Source organism: Tauraco erythrolophus, chromosome 3 (assembly GCF_009769465.1).
Source record: "Tauraco erythrolophus isolate bTauEry1 chromosome 3, bTauEry1.pri, whole genome shotgun sequence".
Taxonomy (NCBI): Eukaryota; Metazoa; Chordata; class Aves; order Musophagiformes; family Musophagidae; genus Tauraco; species Tauraco erythrolophus.
The window spans coordinates 20,971,141-20,990,554 of NC_141467.1; the positions used below are offsets into that span (position 1 = coordinate 20,971,141).

General features: G+C 39.3%; 1 protein-coding gene across 1 annotated transcript in view; it reads right to left on the reverse strand.

The window, feature by feature from the left end:
- Window positions 1–19,414, reverse strand: part of TRIO (trio Rho guanine nucleotide exchange factor) — a 261,915-nt gene that overhangs the window by 30,249 nt on the left and 212,252 nt on the right. The window contains exons 35-36 of the mRNA XM_086608471.1: window positions 4,252–4,544; window positions 2,378–2,548 (exon numbers count right to left, since the gene is read on the reverse strand). Of these exons, the coding sequence (XP_086464597.1) occupies window positions 2,378–2,548; window positions 4,252–4,544 (464 nt within the window). The remainder of the gene's footprint in view (window positions 1–2,377; window positions 2,549–4,251; window positions 4,545–19,414) is intronic.

Sequence of the window (19,414 nt, forward strand, 5' to 3'; positions counted from 1 at the left end):
CTGCAGAGATGAAGTCTGCTTGCTGACCTTCCTGATGATGTTCTCTGGGAGCAGAATACACCCCTTGCCCAGAAAACAAGGAAAGGTGGAGGGAACAACTGAGCACGTGCCGGTGTGAGATGCTGCTGGAGCCCCACAGAGGGCTGGGGAGGGAGGGACCCAGCGAGCAGGGAGTTCCCAGCACAGAGTGTAGAGCAGAAGCCCTGGAGAGGAAGAAATGCTCGCAGTGAGGCACAGATGAAAGCCAAGCCTCTGAGGTCACGGAAAGGAGGAGACATTCCTTGGGATCCAGAGGAGCTGAGCAACCCAGGAAACCACTGAGCGTGGCAGGAATGTGAAGGAGGACTCCACCCAGGAGGCAGACAACCAGGAATTTGTTTGCAAGCCTTTTATTAATCAGTAACTCCATCAATAGAGCCAACTGACTTCTGCTGGGCAAAACTTTGGCTTCTCAGAAGTGAGAATAAAAGCATGTTCCAATAAAGCATTTGCATTAGGTACTGGAAATTAGTGGTATGTCTTGGTGTGTGGACTTCAGGCAGGCGCACACAACCTCCTAGGCTGCCACACAAGAGGACTTTTTTGCCTCCCACCACGCAGTAGGACAGACATTGTGCAAAACCAACGCACCACAGAAGAATAAATATTCACACATTTTGAAAAATTACGGTATATTAACTTGACCAAATTTTAACTTCTCAGAAGTCTTCTCTAGAGTGCAGTTTAAGCTACTTTAAAAACTGTCCCAACACGTTTTTACTGCAGTGAGTGCATGTTAATCTCTTAAGAAGTGAAATTAAAATTTATTGGGGATTGAACACTACTCAAAGTCTCTTACTCTACCGTGACAAGGGTCTGACTTTGTACCAGAAATGCAAAAGTGAGTGGACACTAACTTACAAGCATATCCCTTCACATAACTGTTCTTGCTGTATAAAGAGAATTATATAAGTAAAAATCCATTAAAAAAAAATTATTCAGAGAAAAGACTTGCATATCAATTTTTTTATATCACTGAAGGGACATGCAAATATGGCAGCTTATCAGCAGGAACTTTAACATATTTTCGCCAACGTTATTTTTATTCAATTTTTAAGCTTCAAACTGAGATAAATTAGCAATAAAATATTCTCTCAAGTCTGAAGGCTGGCCTATTTTTGCTTAGTTTGTTTCAGGAATATTTCCCAATATATTAAATCCCCACTCATATATTACACTTTTTCAATTCAGAAAACATTAGATACACATAGAACATAGGAGCCAGCCATTTTGATCCTACAAACAATAGCTTCAGGCATGAGCAACATCCTCACTGAAAGGCAGTGTTTTTAAAAGGAAGAAAAAAAATCCAAAAGTAAATAGGATCTGCCAACATTATCAATAACATCTGCATCACTGAGAACAGTAAGTGACCAGCCGCAAAATTCACTAACAATATTCAATGCTATAGATTATAACAGTTAAAAATTTTAAGCAGCAAAAAGGGGAATCAAACAGCAATGTGCACATTTGCTGCACAAATCCAGACTGTTTCCATTCTAAAAACTTCTATTTCCAGGCTTGATACTTGTCCCCTAAATGTTTCATCCAGGTTGAAAATTGAAATAAATCCTTTCAATGTATGAACTTCATAACATTTAAGAAAAACAGATTATATGCAAGCAAGATCTCCTTCGTGCAGTTACTATCTTCATCCAGAATTTCATTACTGATGCAAAATTTTCACCCTCAATTTTAAAGTGTCTTTGTTTGTAAAAAACAGCTCAATTATTACCCTTATTTGGATATTAATTTCTTATTACACCTTTTTCTTAAGCATTCAAAAAAAGACAAAAAGGAGGAAAAAAAACACAAGAAAAAAACTCACACCTTGGAGTTGATGTGAACAGCTCTTTCTGCTAAGGCATGTACATAGAAATTTATTTTCCCCTGAACTGAGGCTATCCAAAATAGGCTGTTTACCAAGCTGTATTATGATCTAAAAAGGTCATTAATTTCTCCACATAAACTTTATTTGCACATAGTATTTTAACCTCAGTACCGGAAGATATGATTATAAAAACAATTACATTCTAATTACTAAATATGGCATCAAACAGATGTAAACAGGCCTGCAAACACCCAAAGCGGCCCATTTCCACATTTCAAGTGCTAGTAGAAAAATTCCTGCACTTGTGCTTCTAAAATAGAGAAGCATTTAATTCACACTCTTTCCACAGGAAACCCTTTTAATGTTGTCTAAAGTGGCACAGTGATTACTTCTGTCCACCACAAAGCTGCATTACGTACATTACAGAGACTCTTGGAAATGGAAGAAAGAATTGTGCAAACAGAGGTTATCTCAACATGTGAAGCCTTCCTCACTTCCTCCTCCTACCTTGTCATCCTGCGAGTCGGGCTGGAGAAGACTGTGCTGCTGAATTGCCATCGGAGGAGGAAGCGGCACAGCATCCGCTCCCTCTTCGCCCTCCTCCTCTCCGCAGCTCTGCATGCCTGAAGAGGATGACTTGGAGAGAGTGCCACTGCTCAGCCCCTCGTTCCGACCTCTCTGTAAATGAAATCGAGACATTCAAAGCTCTGTCACCTCCTCAACAGCATGAAGCTTGTTATCACAAGCTTGTCTTAAACAAGTCTGTTCTGTAGATTCACCTCTCTCCCAACAAGTCAAGATGATCCTACAAACACAGCGCAACTCCTCAACAGAGAGGCGAAAAAAAGCAGATGCCCAAGACAGTTTTCAGTGTTTGGTAAAAGCAGATGGATTGAGATACTGAGAACAAGACATTCAGCTTGAAATTTACTACAGGAAAGTGTTACCAAAGCCATGCTTGCTTTCCAAGTTCGGTTCTGTAAAGAGCCACATTACTCTAACTTAGAAACACAAGAACTTTGTACCTGAAGTACAAACCCTCATAGCAAGACTTCTAAAGGGTATTAAAAAACCTAATACAATATGAATATTTGTCAGTTTCCTTTCTGCCCCCTTCCCCTTAAAGGAGTGAGAGCAGACTGCTTGTATTTGTGTTGAAAGACAGTCTCTCCAATTACACAAGGAACTATGATTTCAATTAGCCACAGTTTATTGTAACTGATCTCGCAGGATAATTTAACTATCTTTTAAGGAAGACAGCATAGACGGTTATAGTTTTTTTCCTGACTTTAAGTCACTGGCCCTAGGTTTTCCCTCACCCACAGAACTGCAGAATAGCAAGATACTCCCAAAACAATGCTACAAGCGCATCACAGAGGGTCTCTTTCTACAGCCTCAAGGACAGAGGCCAATATTCTTTTCCAAATCACATTTCCCAATTCACCATGCTGCCAAATCTCTAGTCTTTTCTTTCCCTACATTTATTGTATAACTTCACTGATGTTCAAAGCTTGCAGCAAAATATTCCAGGAGCAAGAAAAAAAAATGTACTAAATAATTAATTGGGCATTTGAGACCACTTTTCTGTACAGTAACTATCAAACCCACTAGGTGGATTCAAGCCTGGTAAAAGGGAGTAACTGTAGAGCATGCAAGTGGCTGTGCCCTTAGAAGCAGTAAGATGCCATTCATCTCAGCCTGAACCATAGGTCTGTAACAAAAGAGAATTTGGCTCTGTCTGCACCCAACCAGAGGTAATCTTTGCTTATACATGAGTTCCAGGCTTAGAAGGATGGGCTCCCGTTTGTGGGAGGAAGGGGAGCCTTCAGTAGATGTCCTTGGTGGCAGAATCTGGAATAGTTCTCAATTTCTTTTCCTTCAGTGAAAACTACCATGTTTATTATTTGACTGATGGTAACTACCTTTTGATTCGAAGGGACAGTAATTTTTCTGTGCTCTAACTCTTGCTCAAGGTGTAAATACAGCTTTAAGCAGCTCTCCCTATATTCTCCCTGATCCATCAACAAGAAAAGGAAAGGAAATACAAAATGACCCAATTATGCCCAGAACACGAAGCACCTTTACTCACAAAGTTGGTTTCCTGAGTGGGATAAGAGAGCAAAGCCAAAGAACAAGCTTCTACTCTCCCATTTTTCAACTAGAGATCCTTCTCCATAGAGCTTTACTAACACTCTCAATGCAGAAGGGCACAAACCATGCATGGCATGGTACTTGGAGTATCATTCATCAGGAATGACCACATGGCACATGCCATTTTGCTTGCCTGCTGGACAGTCAGCTAAGGAGACAACCTTCACAACAACATTTAGTTCTTTGAAAAACATAAAAACAAGCCTCGGGAAGCTGCCCTAAGCACTTACCTCTTCAACAGTCTCATCTTGCGGGGTCGCTGCACTATCGTCGGAGTCCTTCTGAGAGCCCGCATCAGCACTTTTACGAACCTCTCTACTCTTCTTGTGCTTGTGGGCCAGTTTTTTGACATGCCCATCTGCTTTTCCACTGCTAAGACGCCTCACGGGACTGGTAAGCCATTTTCTCAAAGTGTTGCCAGGGCGCTTGGGGCCCGGGGAGCTCTGTGCACCGATCATGTGGGGCTGAAGGGATGTTACGGAAGCAGGAGGACTGGCATCATTGCTGGAGACCGAGAGGGAGTCTGGAAAAAGAACGAGGGGAGCATTTTAAAGCTGAAACAGTGGTAAGTGAGAAACAAGGCAAAAGACATATGTAATAATGAATATCAGATTGGATTTATGGATTAATCGAACAGATTATTTTGAAGTAGAATCATACAATGGTTTGGGTTGGAAGGGACCTTAAAGATCATCTAGTTCCAACCCCCCTGCCATGGGCAGGGACACCTTCCACTACATCAGGTTGCCCAAAGCCTCATCCAACCTGGCCTTGAATACCTCCAGGGACGGGGTGGCCACAACTCCTCTGGGCAACCCTGTTCCAGCATTTCATCATCCTTGTTGTAAAAAATTTCTTCCTTATATCTAATCGAAATCTACCCTGTAACCTGGCCTCTAAAAACACCACAACTATCAGTGTTCATGCTGCATGTGGCCACCCACACATAAGCACCATTTATATGCTTATAACAGTCAAGCTTCATTAAGTTGCTCCTGCGTCAATTATAATTCATACTTACCACTGCTGATACTTATTAGATAGTAGATTATACTTTCCATATGTCATCTAACTTTATGAAAGAATATGCTTGTTTTATCTTCTAATGTATACTGCTTTGAGAATACACATGAAGAGTAAAAATAATTGCCTCAATGAGATAAGTAAATTATTTGTCAAACATCAAATTTTATTGCAAATGTTACTTCCATTATTTATTTCCCCTGCCCTTGGGAAAGGGGGAAGAAGAATCCAGAAAACAGCTAAATGTCTATCTTTTGCTTAAATATTCTCAGAGTTTTGGCTGTTGTTTTGTTTTTGTTTTGTTTTGTTTTTTTTTAAAGGCATAGAACACCAATATTTAAAGGCCCATTTGCTCAAATCTCAGGATCAGCAGTATTTCTCAGCATGACAATGCCTGAAGTTCCTCAGTCAAAGGATACGCTTTTCTCAAGCCACAGTTATATATGCATGAGGTCAATATTACTTTCCCACCGAGGCTCCTGTCACTTCAACTGGACTGCATGCTTATGATAAACACCCACTGGATTAGCTATTGTGAGACTATATTTCTTTTTCCGTCATGTAGTACAATGCTTTCCCCCCCGGCAATTCTCTTTCCCTATAAACATACTTTTTTTTGGGATACATCGCGTAACACCACTCCTATGAATATTATATGCCACTAGGGTATTAACAAGACTCTCCTAGGTTGTCAAATATGTTATTTTTTTTCCCCTTGTGTGTGCAGTTTTGTAGATAGACAGTTTATATAAGGGTGACATAAATAATGTTTTGTTGAATGTTTCTACCGCTGGAAATTAAATACAGTGCTTGTGTTCCTTCTTGAAGCTTGACACAGATGTTCAGGTCACCTCTTCTGGCAGCTTTTCTGTAAGAGGCATATTGCCAGTGTGACCAGAGGTAGTTTGAATTTTGTAGAATAATATAGTCATACTGATGTAGCAATACACTTCATTGTAAACATCCAAATGCCTTGGATCTACACATAAATGTGTGAGCCTGCTCTGTTTCCATAGAGTATTAAGTGCAAATTATAGCTCTGAACTGAGATGGGGAAAGAGACATAAAATGTGAATATAGTAAGTTAAGATTTCTTATTTTTCCTTCACTGTTCAAGCTGTTCCAAAAAGGGCATCCTTTCCTTGGAATTCAAAATTGTGATCTATCAGGCTGTTTGTCAAGATTTTTCTCTATTCTAATAAAACCCAAATGGCATGTAACCATTAAGATACATCAGCTCCGATGCCAAGAACTCCTGTAGCTTATACTATATGAATACATACATAACAATTGCTATTAACTACCACTTTCATCATGTTTCCATAAAGAAGATAAATAAACTTTATAAAGCAAACTTTCAGTCCAACAAGCCAGTTGCTAACACTTGAAAACAAGTCACCCAGAATCAGGATTCATCTACAGAATTATCTTCTAGCCACAGCTGTAGTTGTGCTGCACATGGATAAGGAGACTTCCTATGATGCCATTAACTTGGTTTCAAGCCTTTAAGTAATCGGTACCACCAATAAGCAGATGCAGAGTTACACTAGTCAGCTTTGTCTCTAAATCTTGGGATAGCAGTGCTACAGAACATTATTTTCTTGTTGAAACAGGAAACATAAGGAAGAAATTAATTATCTATAACAATGGTCTTCAACTTGCAATCCTTCAAGGCCCCTGGATTACTGCTTAAGGGTCTTCAGCACATATGTAAGAAAAGCAAGTCTACTAGCCATCAGTATCCACATCATGACAGGTTTTTTACTTTATTAAAAAAAAAAAAAAGAAGAAAGTGGTCTACTTATTAAAAAAATTCCAAACAAAACTCGCAACCATCTGCAAGCTCTCCACAGGAATCCAAACAATCTCCTATTAAATCTCTGTAAGAAGTTAGTTTGACTGCTCTTTCATCAAACTCAACTTTACCTTTATTTTATCATACATCTTTTAATTTTTATCAGATGCCTTTTTTTCAGAAATCATAGCAAACATCGGCTGATGGGTATTTCAATAAATAACCTTCTGCCACTCTGCTAGTGGAACACAGAAGAGGAGGAAACAGTGTTGGTGTTCTTGTAAATAAGTTTCTTAAAGCACAAATTAAATACTTTGTTTTCAACACTTCCTAGCTTGAATACGTTATGATCACTCAGCCAAGTTGTTCTTTCATTTGTATGTATTTTTCCTCCCAATAATGGTTCATACAAGTTCTTTCCATACAAATAAAATAGGGCACATTCACTTGTTTATTAAAAAAAAAAAGGCAATTAAGCCTCTGCGGGAGTTCACCATGTACTATTTTGCATTTTTGTATCTGTTGCATTTATTTCCTCTAGAATTACTCTTCTCAGAAAAAGGCAGTATCTGATTGCGTAAGATTTACTTTTACATAAACATGCCTATCTTTGATCATGTAACATGCCTGCAGTTAATAAATCCATTTTTCTTTTTATAAAACCTGTGCTCTATTTCCTCAAATTCTCACCCACCCTTTTGACAATCAACACTTATCAACTACTGAATTTCTTGTAAAACCAAATAGTACAATGCAGAGCCTCTGAAATGTAAGAGATGAGTATATTTGTCTGACTGCACTTTTGCTGTACCACTCCTACTCTTAACCCAAGTCAGCCAAGAGTTTGTGGGCAGGAGGAGGGAAGAGAGCAGGAAGAAATACGTATACTCCGCTCAAGTGGAGAGGATCTAAGAGACAAAACAACGTTAGCCAGACATGTTTCGCAGCACATGCTTTAGCCATATCCTCCCACACAGCATTAGTTTTCGTTTGGCGTGCAGCGTGTAACTGCTTCTCATCTTCTCTTCTGTGTGATTTAATATGAAGTACTTCTTGAGGTATTATTAGGGCTTCAGGGAATCATAAAAGTGGACCAAGCGTAAGTAGTACACCAAAATGATAGCACTGTTTCACTTTGCTCTTTAAAGCATGAATGCACTGGGAGAGAAGGAAAAGCTTAACATTAATAAAAATACTGCATCGCTATAAAAGCATCAGCTTAAATATCACATTTTATTTAAAAAGGCGTGTTTACATAAAAAAAAAAAAAAAAAAAAAAGAGGGAGGTTTACCATCACCATTGTTAACCTGAACAGAATACCAACCCACTAGCCTCTTCAGAGGTCAAACCTGATTTTTTGCCCCTCCTTAAATTTGCAGAAAATATCCCTACAGCCTCATAGGTCAATGTTAATATTCACTACAAATATTCCATGCCAGTATTTTCCCAGTGAGATCCTTTACCGTCTATTTTCCCATCCCATCCCAGTTGACAGGAGTCCAGATTCTCCAATTCTTACTCCCATCTGCCTCCTCAGGAGACCAGTTTCAATACTGGAGCATAGCCATGAAAAAACCTAGGTGCTCAAGTTCATATAGTTATGTAGAGGCATGGCCAGATCCAAGCATTAGGGAATATCAATATCCATTACAGGCATTTTCAAGAGCAGAGAAAGACCTTTCACCTTCACTATAAGAACAGCCACATGGGTGTGTCTTATTTCCCCCTGGCCTATCAGTATATACTACTTCCATCTATCTAATTAGGGATAAACACTTGGTTTGATTGATTACCATGTTTGGGATTGTTTGTACTAAATTGGCTTAGTTTCCTTTATGACTACATAGCAAATTGTTTTTCTAAGGTTGCTCAAGAATATTTTATCACTAAAACATGCTAAGAGGAAATAGGAGTATTCAAAATTAAACCAAGAACAACATGGACTTTCAAAACCAAAACAGATGGAATAAATTTGGGGTATGCTAACCCCAACTGTGTTTCAAGTATGTTAAAACTTTCTAGTGAGCGTCAGATTCCCTTTTAGAAAAAGAGAAATGCAACAGATGGCCATCTTGGAGAGGAAAAAAAAAACCAACAATGCACATATAATGATCACACACAGTAATACCAATCCAACAAGAAACCATAAAATTTAATAAATCACTATTTGCTCAAGTAGCAACAGCATTGTAATTCAATAAAGTGTTTTAAAAAAATCTAATGGATGGGCTTTGTTTTATAATTCATAGCCACAATAAAAAAAGAAGGCATTTAACTGCCATTTATCTCAAAGTAAAAACCACATATGTTGCTCTGGTAGTGAGGTCAGAGAGTTCACTGAGAGTCCATAAATATATTTTTGAAGCTAAAGGGCAGGCAGCATGGTTCTGACCCCCTCAAACTAGAAGATAAAGTTACCTCCAACCAACAGGCAAATTTTTGAAACTGGAAGGGAAATAGGAATTCTCATTCTAGTCCCAGCTTTCTTAACACTAGAAACATGTACATCTGTGATTAATCAACTGTTTTTTCCCCTAAAAAATAAATCAACCATGTTAGGCTAGTTGATGACTTGAAAGACTCTGCTTGATATTGACTATTTCCATATTGTCGTTCTTAGCATTTTAGTATTTACAAGGAGAGCAAGAGGCTACAAAAACCTGACTACTTTACACAGGGAATCAAACTGAATCTGTTTGATGCCTGCTCTGCGCCATCTAAACCCAAAATGCTGCAAAACCAAAACCAAAAACATTTCACTGCTTCTGGACTATGAAACAGGGATGGGGCAAGGAGTGAAAAATGGAGCAAATCAACCTAGTAACCCCACCTGGTGTGTCACACCACCACTGCTGACTTTATGGACCATGGACTTTAAGGACCAGAGAGCCCACGAAACCTGTCACACGGGGCAATTAACCAGCTGATCAACAAGAGTTGATGCAGATATGTAACAAAAATTTGGGGACAAGAGCTGCTTGTTGGTTCAAAACGCGGAGAGCATGATCTACGCTGATGCACTTACAAGTTTAATATGTAAATGGGAAACAGCTAGAGTTGAGTGACCTCCCAAGCCTCTACCTACCTACAAACAAACACGTCCCAGTCTGAGCCAAGTCAACGTACCATCAGAGGAGACAAAAATGGTTTACAAATATCTAATGACAAAAGCCCATAAAACTCCTCCTGTGTACACAGTCATCCGTTGTCATTAGATGAGATGGGGAAAGCTTGAAAAAAAGAGTGTGAAGTTTGTTTTATTCGTGGACACACACATGCACAGCTTCTGCCTGGAAACCGCTTTTGAAGAAAGGGGCTACCAATCTGTTACGTACAAGACGATTCAGATACTTTTGTACGTGTCAGGAATTTTATTTCTCTCCTGCTGGATATCCTCTTTAGACTACCCTCACCATGTACTTTTTGTAAACCAATACTGGAATATACGTCAAAAGGCATTAGATGCGTTTCAACTTTAACTAGCCACCATAAAAGCAGTTACCATTTAAGGACAATGCAGCTTGAGCGTTATCAGGCTTGCAAATGGGGAATTTCCACCATGCCCTTTGGGAAGCATGAGTTTCACTTATGATATAGAGATAGTACAATAATTTTCACGAAACTAGTTTCTTAAAAACAATAAATCACAAAACACAGAAAGCTAGTACTCAATACAGAAAAGAAAATCCTTCAATCCCATTTGTGTTTGGAGGGGAACAAACACACTTGCTGTTCATCTCGGGTCAGCAAACCTTTCCTGCCTTTTGTTCCAAGCAATGCACTACGCTGAAATATGATTTGTAATATTTCAGTGTGTCAATAGACAGAGAGTTAAACACCTTAGTACATCTTCCCTGATTAATGACTTACCTGTATTAATTCTGACTGATAGAGACACTAGTCCAGAGCACTTTGATTTAAATGTATTCAATAATTAAGTCTTCTCTTCCAAGTTATCAAAAGCTGATTTTGTTAGTATCAGACAGACTGGAATTCTAAGCTTGAGGCTAGATATGCTTCAGCTTCTCTTAATGAGATACTAAACTGCCCCACAAGCATGTCTGCAATTAAAAAAAACCCACCAACCTACCCCCAAGACAGACACTGTCATCTTAATAACTTCCAAAAGTCTTACTGAAATTGAGAAAAGTCATCCAATAGACATATTTGCAACAGCACTAGAGAAAGGAATGAAGAAAATCTCTGATTAAGGGCAAAAAGAATAAACTGTTCATTTGAGTTAGAAAAGTAGTGGCATATGCCTGAAGGGTTTAATACATTTATGTTACTACTATTTTATAATTATTTTTTTTTTAATATCCTCTCCTGCCTTCCTACCCTGTAAATGTAAAACCAAGGTTTTACATTTAAACTTTCAGCTATAATGCATGTGAAATTATTTAGCACGCAGAGAGAATTGTAAACACATCAACCGCTATCTAGGAGCTAAACACCAACAAACTGTAGATGGAAAATATCCTCCTCTACAACTGCTGGACAGTTTTTTTTTTTAAGCAGGAAGAAGGCATGATGTTGCGCCAGAAAAAACTTTCCCAGGTTAACAGAAGTAGTTCTGTTTGTACTCCCTGGAATTCAGACCACAGGGATACAAAACCTCAAACCTAAATCTTGTATATTACTAGAGGCAGCACTAGAGAAGGGGAGAGGGGACGTTGTGGGGCATTTCATTCTTTGCAATAAGCTGCTATTCTCTCCTGTTTCTGGAGAGAACTACATTTTGTGACGCAAGTAGGAAGTATTAAAAGTTACTCACACTGCTGAAGTTTAGTTTCACAGTTTGTGAAAACCACAAGCTTTTAACAGATTAAATCTTAGCTCCCCTGTACGCAGCTTGTATTTTAACAGGCAACGTCTTGATCTCAATTCCACTCTTTTGACCACCTGTTTGCTCAGATTTAAAGACAGCGACACCCACGTGCCTTGGCAGGACATGCCAAGGACAGATCTATGTCATTAAACACTGCTGCTCAGTCAAGCTCACTCTATGTTAGTGCACTAAGCCACCCTCTTTTACCCCTCTACAGATCAAAGCAAATGTTCTGATCATATTAATATGATTATCTTCCCCTGGAAGCAGGGGTGTATTTCTACTAACCACTAACTGCACAGAGGCTTGCATGCTTTTACACAAGGCTAATGATCAGAAGCCCATGTTCTCATCTTCAGGCAAATTCTTCTCCTTTTTGTGCATAATCTCCAGTGAGTTTCTTTGGGCCAACTGGGGCCATCAGTTAGTTACTTACCTCTTGCACTCCACCTGTGTGTCCTGGTATATGACATCATTTTACATCACCATGAAGGAGCACTCAACGTTATTTGCTCTGGAGAGCTCCAACAGCCAAGATTTTCATTGACAGACTTAAGTTGCATACAAATATCTAACTCCATCATAGGGGATGACACATACCACGTAATTAAGAACAGTAAGGTGACATTTCTTTTATTAAATAGCTGTGATAGTTCTTCAGTGCAAACAGAGAAAGAAAATGAGAGAAATACTGCTTTTCCATACTAGAAAGCAAGTTTTTCCACAGCACCTATGTAATCTTCCTGTTTCCCTTAAAATACGGTAGCTTTTAAGATCAATTTCTCACTGAGATGTTTCACAGATTCTCAACTACATCACTCATTTGTGAAGTGTGAGTGTTTTGGAGCTTTACTAGAGTCACTAATATTTTAAAAAGCCAATATATTTATATGCTATTTTTGCCAGATGCCTAGCATGAGCAATACCCAACTACTTTAAGATGACCAAAGTAGAAGATCAGATGAAGGCACGGCCCATCCACTCCTTCCTCCAGAAGGAAGGATGCAACAGGAGGGGTGAAAGCCAGGAACGACTGCGTTTCAGACCCAGGACCGTTGCCTCCACGCTATGTTGAGTTGCAGAAGAGCTGCACACAACCCCTCGCCTCCAGCCTGCTCCCCGCTACTGCTGCTACTCGCTAGTTTAAGAACTAGATGATCTTTGAGGTCCCTTCCAACCATTCTACGATTCTATCTCAGCACAAGAAGCTGGTTGAGGGGCACAACACGGCTCCTGGAGCAGCGGGAGCTGGCAGCATCAGCTTCTTTCCGACTGCTCCAAGTCACAGCACTCCTCGCCTTTGACGAACCCACGCAGCTAGCTGGTGGGGAGCAGCGAGCTCTGAGCCAAAGAAGGAAAAGGAGCGACGGCAGAAGCTTTGGGCCTGGGCCTCGTAGGCAGCTCTGGCGCTGAAGACACTAGGCAGAGAGTTTTGCTGACTGTTGACAAGCCATTTGTCTCGCGCACGCTGCGCGCAACCTACTTTTGAAGAGCCGTGCTGCGCGACGCTCGCGGCGAGGACGCAGCTCTGCTCGCGGCGGAGAGCTCTATGTCACAGACCACAAACGGGAACCGCCGCTGACAAGAGCTGTGATAAGCAGTTTCAGATTTTAATTGGGGCAAACGCACAATCCGTTCTCGCTCATCTATTACTGAGCCGTCGGGTTTTATCATCTGCTATGTTAATTTTTGCTGCAAAATAATTTTCCCCTAGGAAATGGATAAAAATAAGCACCAGTCCTAGAAATACAGCTCTGAAGCAGCGCAGCAGTGTTATCTGATACGATAGGTGCATCAGTCCGGAAGAAGATACGAAACAAAACCGCCCGTATCGATATAGATAACGGAGCAGCCGACCAAAGGGGAAAAAAAGATGCATTCAGCAAGTCCCCAGCTCTACTGAAGGCAGAGAAAGCCGTGGGGGAAGGGAGGGAGAGAAGCGAGTCTGCAGAAATTGCATTAGGAAAAACGTTACATCTCAGATGTTATTTAAAGCAACGCATGCCATGCTTCCCTGTGCAAAAGCTCAGTGACGCAGGGTGTCCCAATGGAAGGAATTTATCCTATGCGGATTTTCAAACATCCTCCACTACTCCAGCAAAAAGGATGCATATTAACTAGGTTATTGCAAGTTAGAGCAAGTCTGATCTCCAAAGGAAATAGGCCATGCACAGTTCTACTGATGCACTTTTGAAACTGAGAATATGCACACAGCGAGGGAGGAAATTAGCTTCCGCCACACTTATGTAAGAGATAAAAACAAATTTCACGATTATGAAGACAAAACCCAATCCTGTTGGCTCAGCATTTTACGATTCTATACATAAAATCACCATAAAATGTTAAGCCAACATTATTTTTTTTCTTTTGTCCAGAGGCTTGAAAAAAATTTGAGCAAGTATAACCTCTGCCGTGTATTTACAAATGAGCGGCCTCTAGGAGAAGATCACAGTAGATGTATTTTATTCTCTCTCTTTTTCAAATGCCTTAAAAAATTCCAACACATGAGAAAACTTCCAAAAATTCTCTAGTAAAACAGAGAGACTACGTGACAAGAGTCCATAAACATACTCCAAAACACAAAGGGTAGAAACTAATAAGAATTGCTAAGAATATCTTCAAGGGTATTGGTAAAGTTCATAAACATAAAGACACAGTACGCAGTCTGACTATTGAGCTACAGGAACAAATGTTACCAAGGGTATAATGACTTTATCAAATTTTATTTGTTTAACAACCCCAAGTTGCTAGACTACTTGTACTAAAAAAAGTACTTGTTTCCTCTTCTCTTCACCTACTGCAGTTACACGTTGACCTAAATACACATACTAATCCAACAGCAATTTTAACAGTCTTTTTTTCTTTTCCTCCATCCTCTTGATTCAAAGCAGAAGAGCTCATTAGAACAACTAGCGATTGTTTGGAGCCACAGCTTTAGCAACAGCTGTACAAACACATCAATCTCAAGTTAGGAACTCTGCCATAAGCTTAATAATAATATATCGTTTAGCTTTGGGGCTATTACAATAACTTCGGTCATTTTCTCTTTCCAAATGTTATACTGTTGTAGCCCTCAAAAAATAAATTGAGAAGGTAATCAAAAGAACTGGCAGGGAAGATGGAACGTCAAAACAGTGACAAAAATTGGTCTTCCAAAATGTCTCTATAAAAAAGATGTTTCCTCCTTATCCAGTTCCTTGATATTAGTGATAGAAACTAACTGTACTAACATTGCTTTGCATCATAAAACATTGACCTTTTCAGTGCACAGACTACCTGGAGTACTAACGAGCAGAGTCAGGCCCTTGCAGCCGTGCCACTGCCATCAGACTCTGCACCACGTAACTAGATGACTGTAGGTGATGACAGACAACTTCCTCCGAACTCAATCCCACCTCAGTAACTACATTATCAAGAGCAGACTTGGATGACAGTGATTGGAAACTGAACTGGTCTTAAACTTTTTGTCTTCAGATGGAAATGTAACCTGAGCAATGCAACAAGAGCACACATGATTTTAATAAAAGGCAGTCACACTGGAAATGTAATTTTTCTTCAACAGACTCGCAGTCAAGGTTGACTAGCCGATAGCCATCAAAAGTCATAAAGGCAAACTTCCGCACAGACGCCTTTTCAGAACAAAGTATCTTAAAGCATGAGGAAAGGGGAAGATACTCCTCCACACGTTCATCAATCTTGAATAAAGATTCAGTTAAAAGGGGAAAGATAACTCCTTGGTATAGATGTATTTTAAAACAAGCAAACTATAAATTGATGGAAGATGTGACATTTTATCTCAATGTGCAATTAAACCACACTGAATACTAAAAACAGAATCTATCATCACCATGTTTGTTAACTGGATCACAGTCTCTTCAGGAATAACATATGCAGTGCTGAATTTTATTTGGCAGGATCAAGCCCACATCACGCACACACGCACAAGCTACATTTTGCCATGCAACTTGTCTGTTGTTTTTATTTCCTTCGATTATTCTCAGTAAAGGAGGAAGGTGATGTTGTGAACTGCCTTGTCCACTCAGTCATCTAAATCTCGATTCCTCGAATCATTCCTCAGCTCTCAACCGTCTAATGTTACCTAAGTGGCCACAGGAAAATGATGTGATAAGATCATGGCAGAGCTGTCCAAAACTGGTTTGGAAGTCAGAATCAAAAGGAAACAAAAAGGGAAAGAAAAAGAGAAAACACACTTTTTTTGAAAGGCAATAAACTAGAATTCTTATTACTTGCTCTAATTAGACATGAAACAGCTGGAGGGAGGGGGGAACACCAGCGTCTATAACAGCTACTACACAACAATAATTACTGTTACAGTAAATCATCTTTTTAAAGTTATAGAGTCAACTGTAAGCCTAAATTTAGGGGAAAAATAAGTTACGTGGAAGAAACATGATAAAGGAATTTAATTAGCTTCTATTCCTTTTTCTACTGAAAAAACATTTCTTCTTTTCATCAGTTCCCCAGCACTTCATTCATACCATGCATCCAGACAGTGGATCTTCATGAAGTGCTGCTCTTAGAGCAAACTACCCCATGTAGTTGGATATGTTGGGTGGTTGGTTTGTTTTTTTTTTTAACCACTCATTAAAGAGATAAACTAGAGGTGTCCAATCCCATCCTCAAATGCAAGAAAATAAAGAAAAATATAAGTGGTTTAATAAACATACTTCACTATTCTCTGTGGGGAATATCAATCCTTACAGGGAAATGACTCTTACATTACTGCTGTCATCTTTTCAAAGCAGGATGGAATATGCTTACACTACCTAAGTTCTGTTCTCATTACCTCCACTAAAGGAGGGAGAGAATCAGCGCAAGCCTTGATGACCAAATTCAATTGATTGTTACAGCTGCTTGTAGTCATGCTCAAAGGCAGATTATGAACACATTGTTCATTACTGGTCTCGCAATGAGCACCTAGAGGAAACTTTCATTATGTAAGGTGATAGCTCATTCTTATGCTGCTGCCTCACTGAAGTAATTTGTTTAAAATAGAGCTGTAACATAACAAGAGGCAAATTAAATTGAAATATGAGCTGAGGCAGTTCTGCTTTGCTCAGTTTAAGCCCATCCATTCAATACAGATTTTTGACCATGATCCAAAACTGTATGCACTAGATGTTTAGTTACAGGTATGCTCTGAGAGATGTGACAAGAAGCTGAAGAGACAGCCGTGTTTTCCTGGTATGGAATCAAACTTCACCCTTCTTTTCAAAGTTTTATCAATAATCCTTCCAGTCTCTCTCTCTCTAGGAAGCCTTCTTGGTATTGACTACTAGTTTTCCCATCATCTCTTTTCAAGTTAAATGTAGTTCTTCACTACTGAACATTTTGAATTTGCTTTGCTAGTGATATATAGGAATATAGTCATTTTAGCAAAACTCAAAAAGGCTTATACAAAGTGGTTTTTTCTTAGTATGAAATGGAGTTACAAGTCCTAGTACATGAAGGCTGCATTACAAATGTTAACAACATTTCCTTCAGAAGAGGAAGGAAATTTCTTCTTTTACATCTTTCAAAAGTCTTTAAAACTAGGAGCTGAGTAGCTGGTTTGAGATGGAGCTAGGGATAACAGACTTATTTTAAATGATTCCATTTTCATGCAGTACTTAAGGTCAGAGCAGAAAGCACTGCAGTGGAGGGAGCAGACTTCCAAGGATTGGAGGTAGAAGGGGGCTAACTCCATACACACATCTGATCCACACTGCTGCTCAGTCTTGGCTTATTTCACAAAGCAGGTGACCCGCCTGACAGCTGCGTGAAAGAAAATACAGCATTTTCAAGTGACTGAAAAGATACATCTGAATTATAGGAGACAAAAAAATAGGAGTAGTTCAGATGAAACTATGGATAAATGCAGATCTTATCAGGACACTCAGAGCAAAAAATCTGATCCTCACATCTTCAGGTTCACAAGTAGGGATGGCAGTTATGAAAGGACATCATTATCTCTCTTGTATAAGCTCCAACACCTGAAATTTTTTTTTTTTCTGGGGAGGTGGGAGAGATATAGCATTTTCTGCCGGATCAACTCCCTAGTCTGGCTGCCCGTGTGGTTGCTAGTGTTAATGCAAGAGAAGCATATGTTCAAGCACAGGGCATATAATCTGACAGTACCTGACAGTTTTTAGTAACCAAGAAACAGCATCTTCAACTAACTCTCTTCGAGTCCTGCAGCCTAAGGATTCCAAAAAGCCATGTTGCAAGAACAACGAGGAAGGACATTGAGGTCAGGAAAGCAGTACCTTTGCATATGTAACTATATAGCTGATACATGAGCTCAGTTTCAGGAGGATTTTTGTTGCATGCTCTTCGTGGAGATGGAAAAGCACACACAGCACATACTTAACAGCTTCCATCTGTATTCTAAAAGAATAGACTTTCAAAGTGTAGAGGTGGATCTACGCCAAGAATTACACCAACCCATTAGTAATACTGGACTCTCCCACTGCATCCTCTGAGTCTGGTCCTCAGAGACCTCTTATCCTCTCTTGGACACCATTTGCTAACAATTACTCTATAGTAAAAGCATCCTGTTTTATGGATGAATTATTTCTGAGGCTTGATATACCATAAAATGTTATGAAAGAGGAAAAAGCTAGTTTGATTCATATACATTCTTTTAAGCAATCTATTGCAAATATAATAAATGTATTTCTTCAAAGCCAAACGAGAACTCATTCTACTCCTACAACCACCTTCCCTCCTCCAAAAACTAACTCCCAGATGGTTAATAACTTCAGGATAAATTTTAGTTTTGTAGATTTATTCCCTGGATTTCATCCATGAGATTTGCCTCTGCAATTTCCCAAGTGAAATATAGACTCACATGATCCACTTAGGGACTGAAACACACACATCCTATTGTTTCTTCTAGCTCATAAGGTAACTGAAAAAAGATGTTATTGTTTCCCATGTTCAGTTCCACAGACTGAAACAACTCAACACTCTCCAGCCAGGTAAGCATAAACAACTTTGATATTTATCCACACTTGTCTCAAACGCAGAGCACTTTTAAGTTACAGGAATGGGTGGAATTACCATGAGAATTGGTTTCCTCCTACCATCACCACTGCTTTCTCCAACTGATGTCAGGTAAAGGCAAAAATACAATACTTACTTATTCATTTCAGTAGTTCCTCGCCAAATCATTACTCCAAGCTCTATTCTCTTTCTCCCTAAATCTGAATGCGTTTTTCCTCCTTCAGACTTAGTGAATAAGTGGAGGAAAAAACTCAGATCATTTAATTAAACAAGAGTACATAATTATTAATTGCACATGTACTCTAGCATTTTAACGCAGAATAAACCAAACTTTTTAATTCATTTAGTATTCTTTAAGCCAAGTTGAAGCCTCAGTTAAAGTCTTCTATGAATAAATTCATGCACTACAGTACATTCTGAATATTCAGCCTAAATCCCAAATTGCCAGTTTTAAGTTTGCCGTGGCCAGAAATACTACAGATAAAATTTTTACTCCTTCCTGTTCAAGAGATGACATAGCTACATTTACACTGGGGCATGCGAGTAAGCTTTGTTCCCCTGTTATGAAAGGCTATTGAGCCTCCTTGCAACATGGTCTGTACATATGGACATCTGTTTTTAAGAAAGAGAAAGAGAACAATGAAGAATGTTTGTGAAATCATGTATGCTTGCCAAACAAGACTTTGTACATGTCTATGATCTTAATTTATGGTAATAACGGAAAACATCTCACTGATCAGG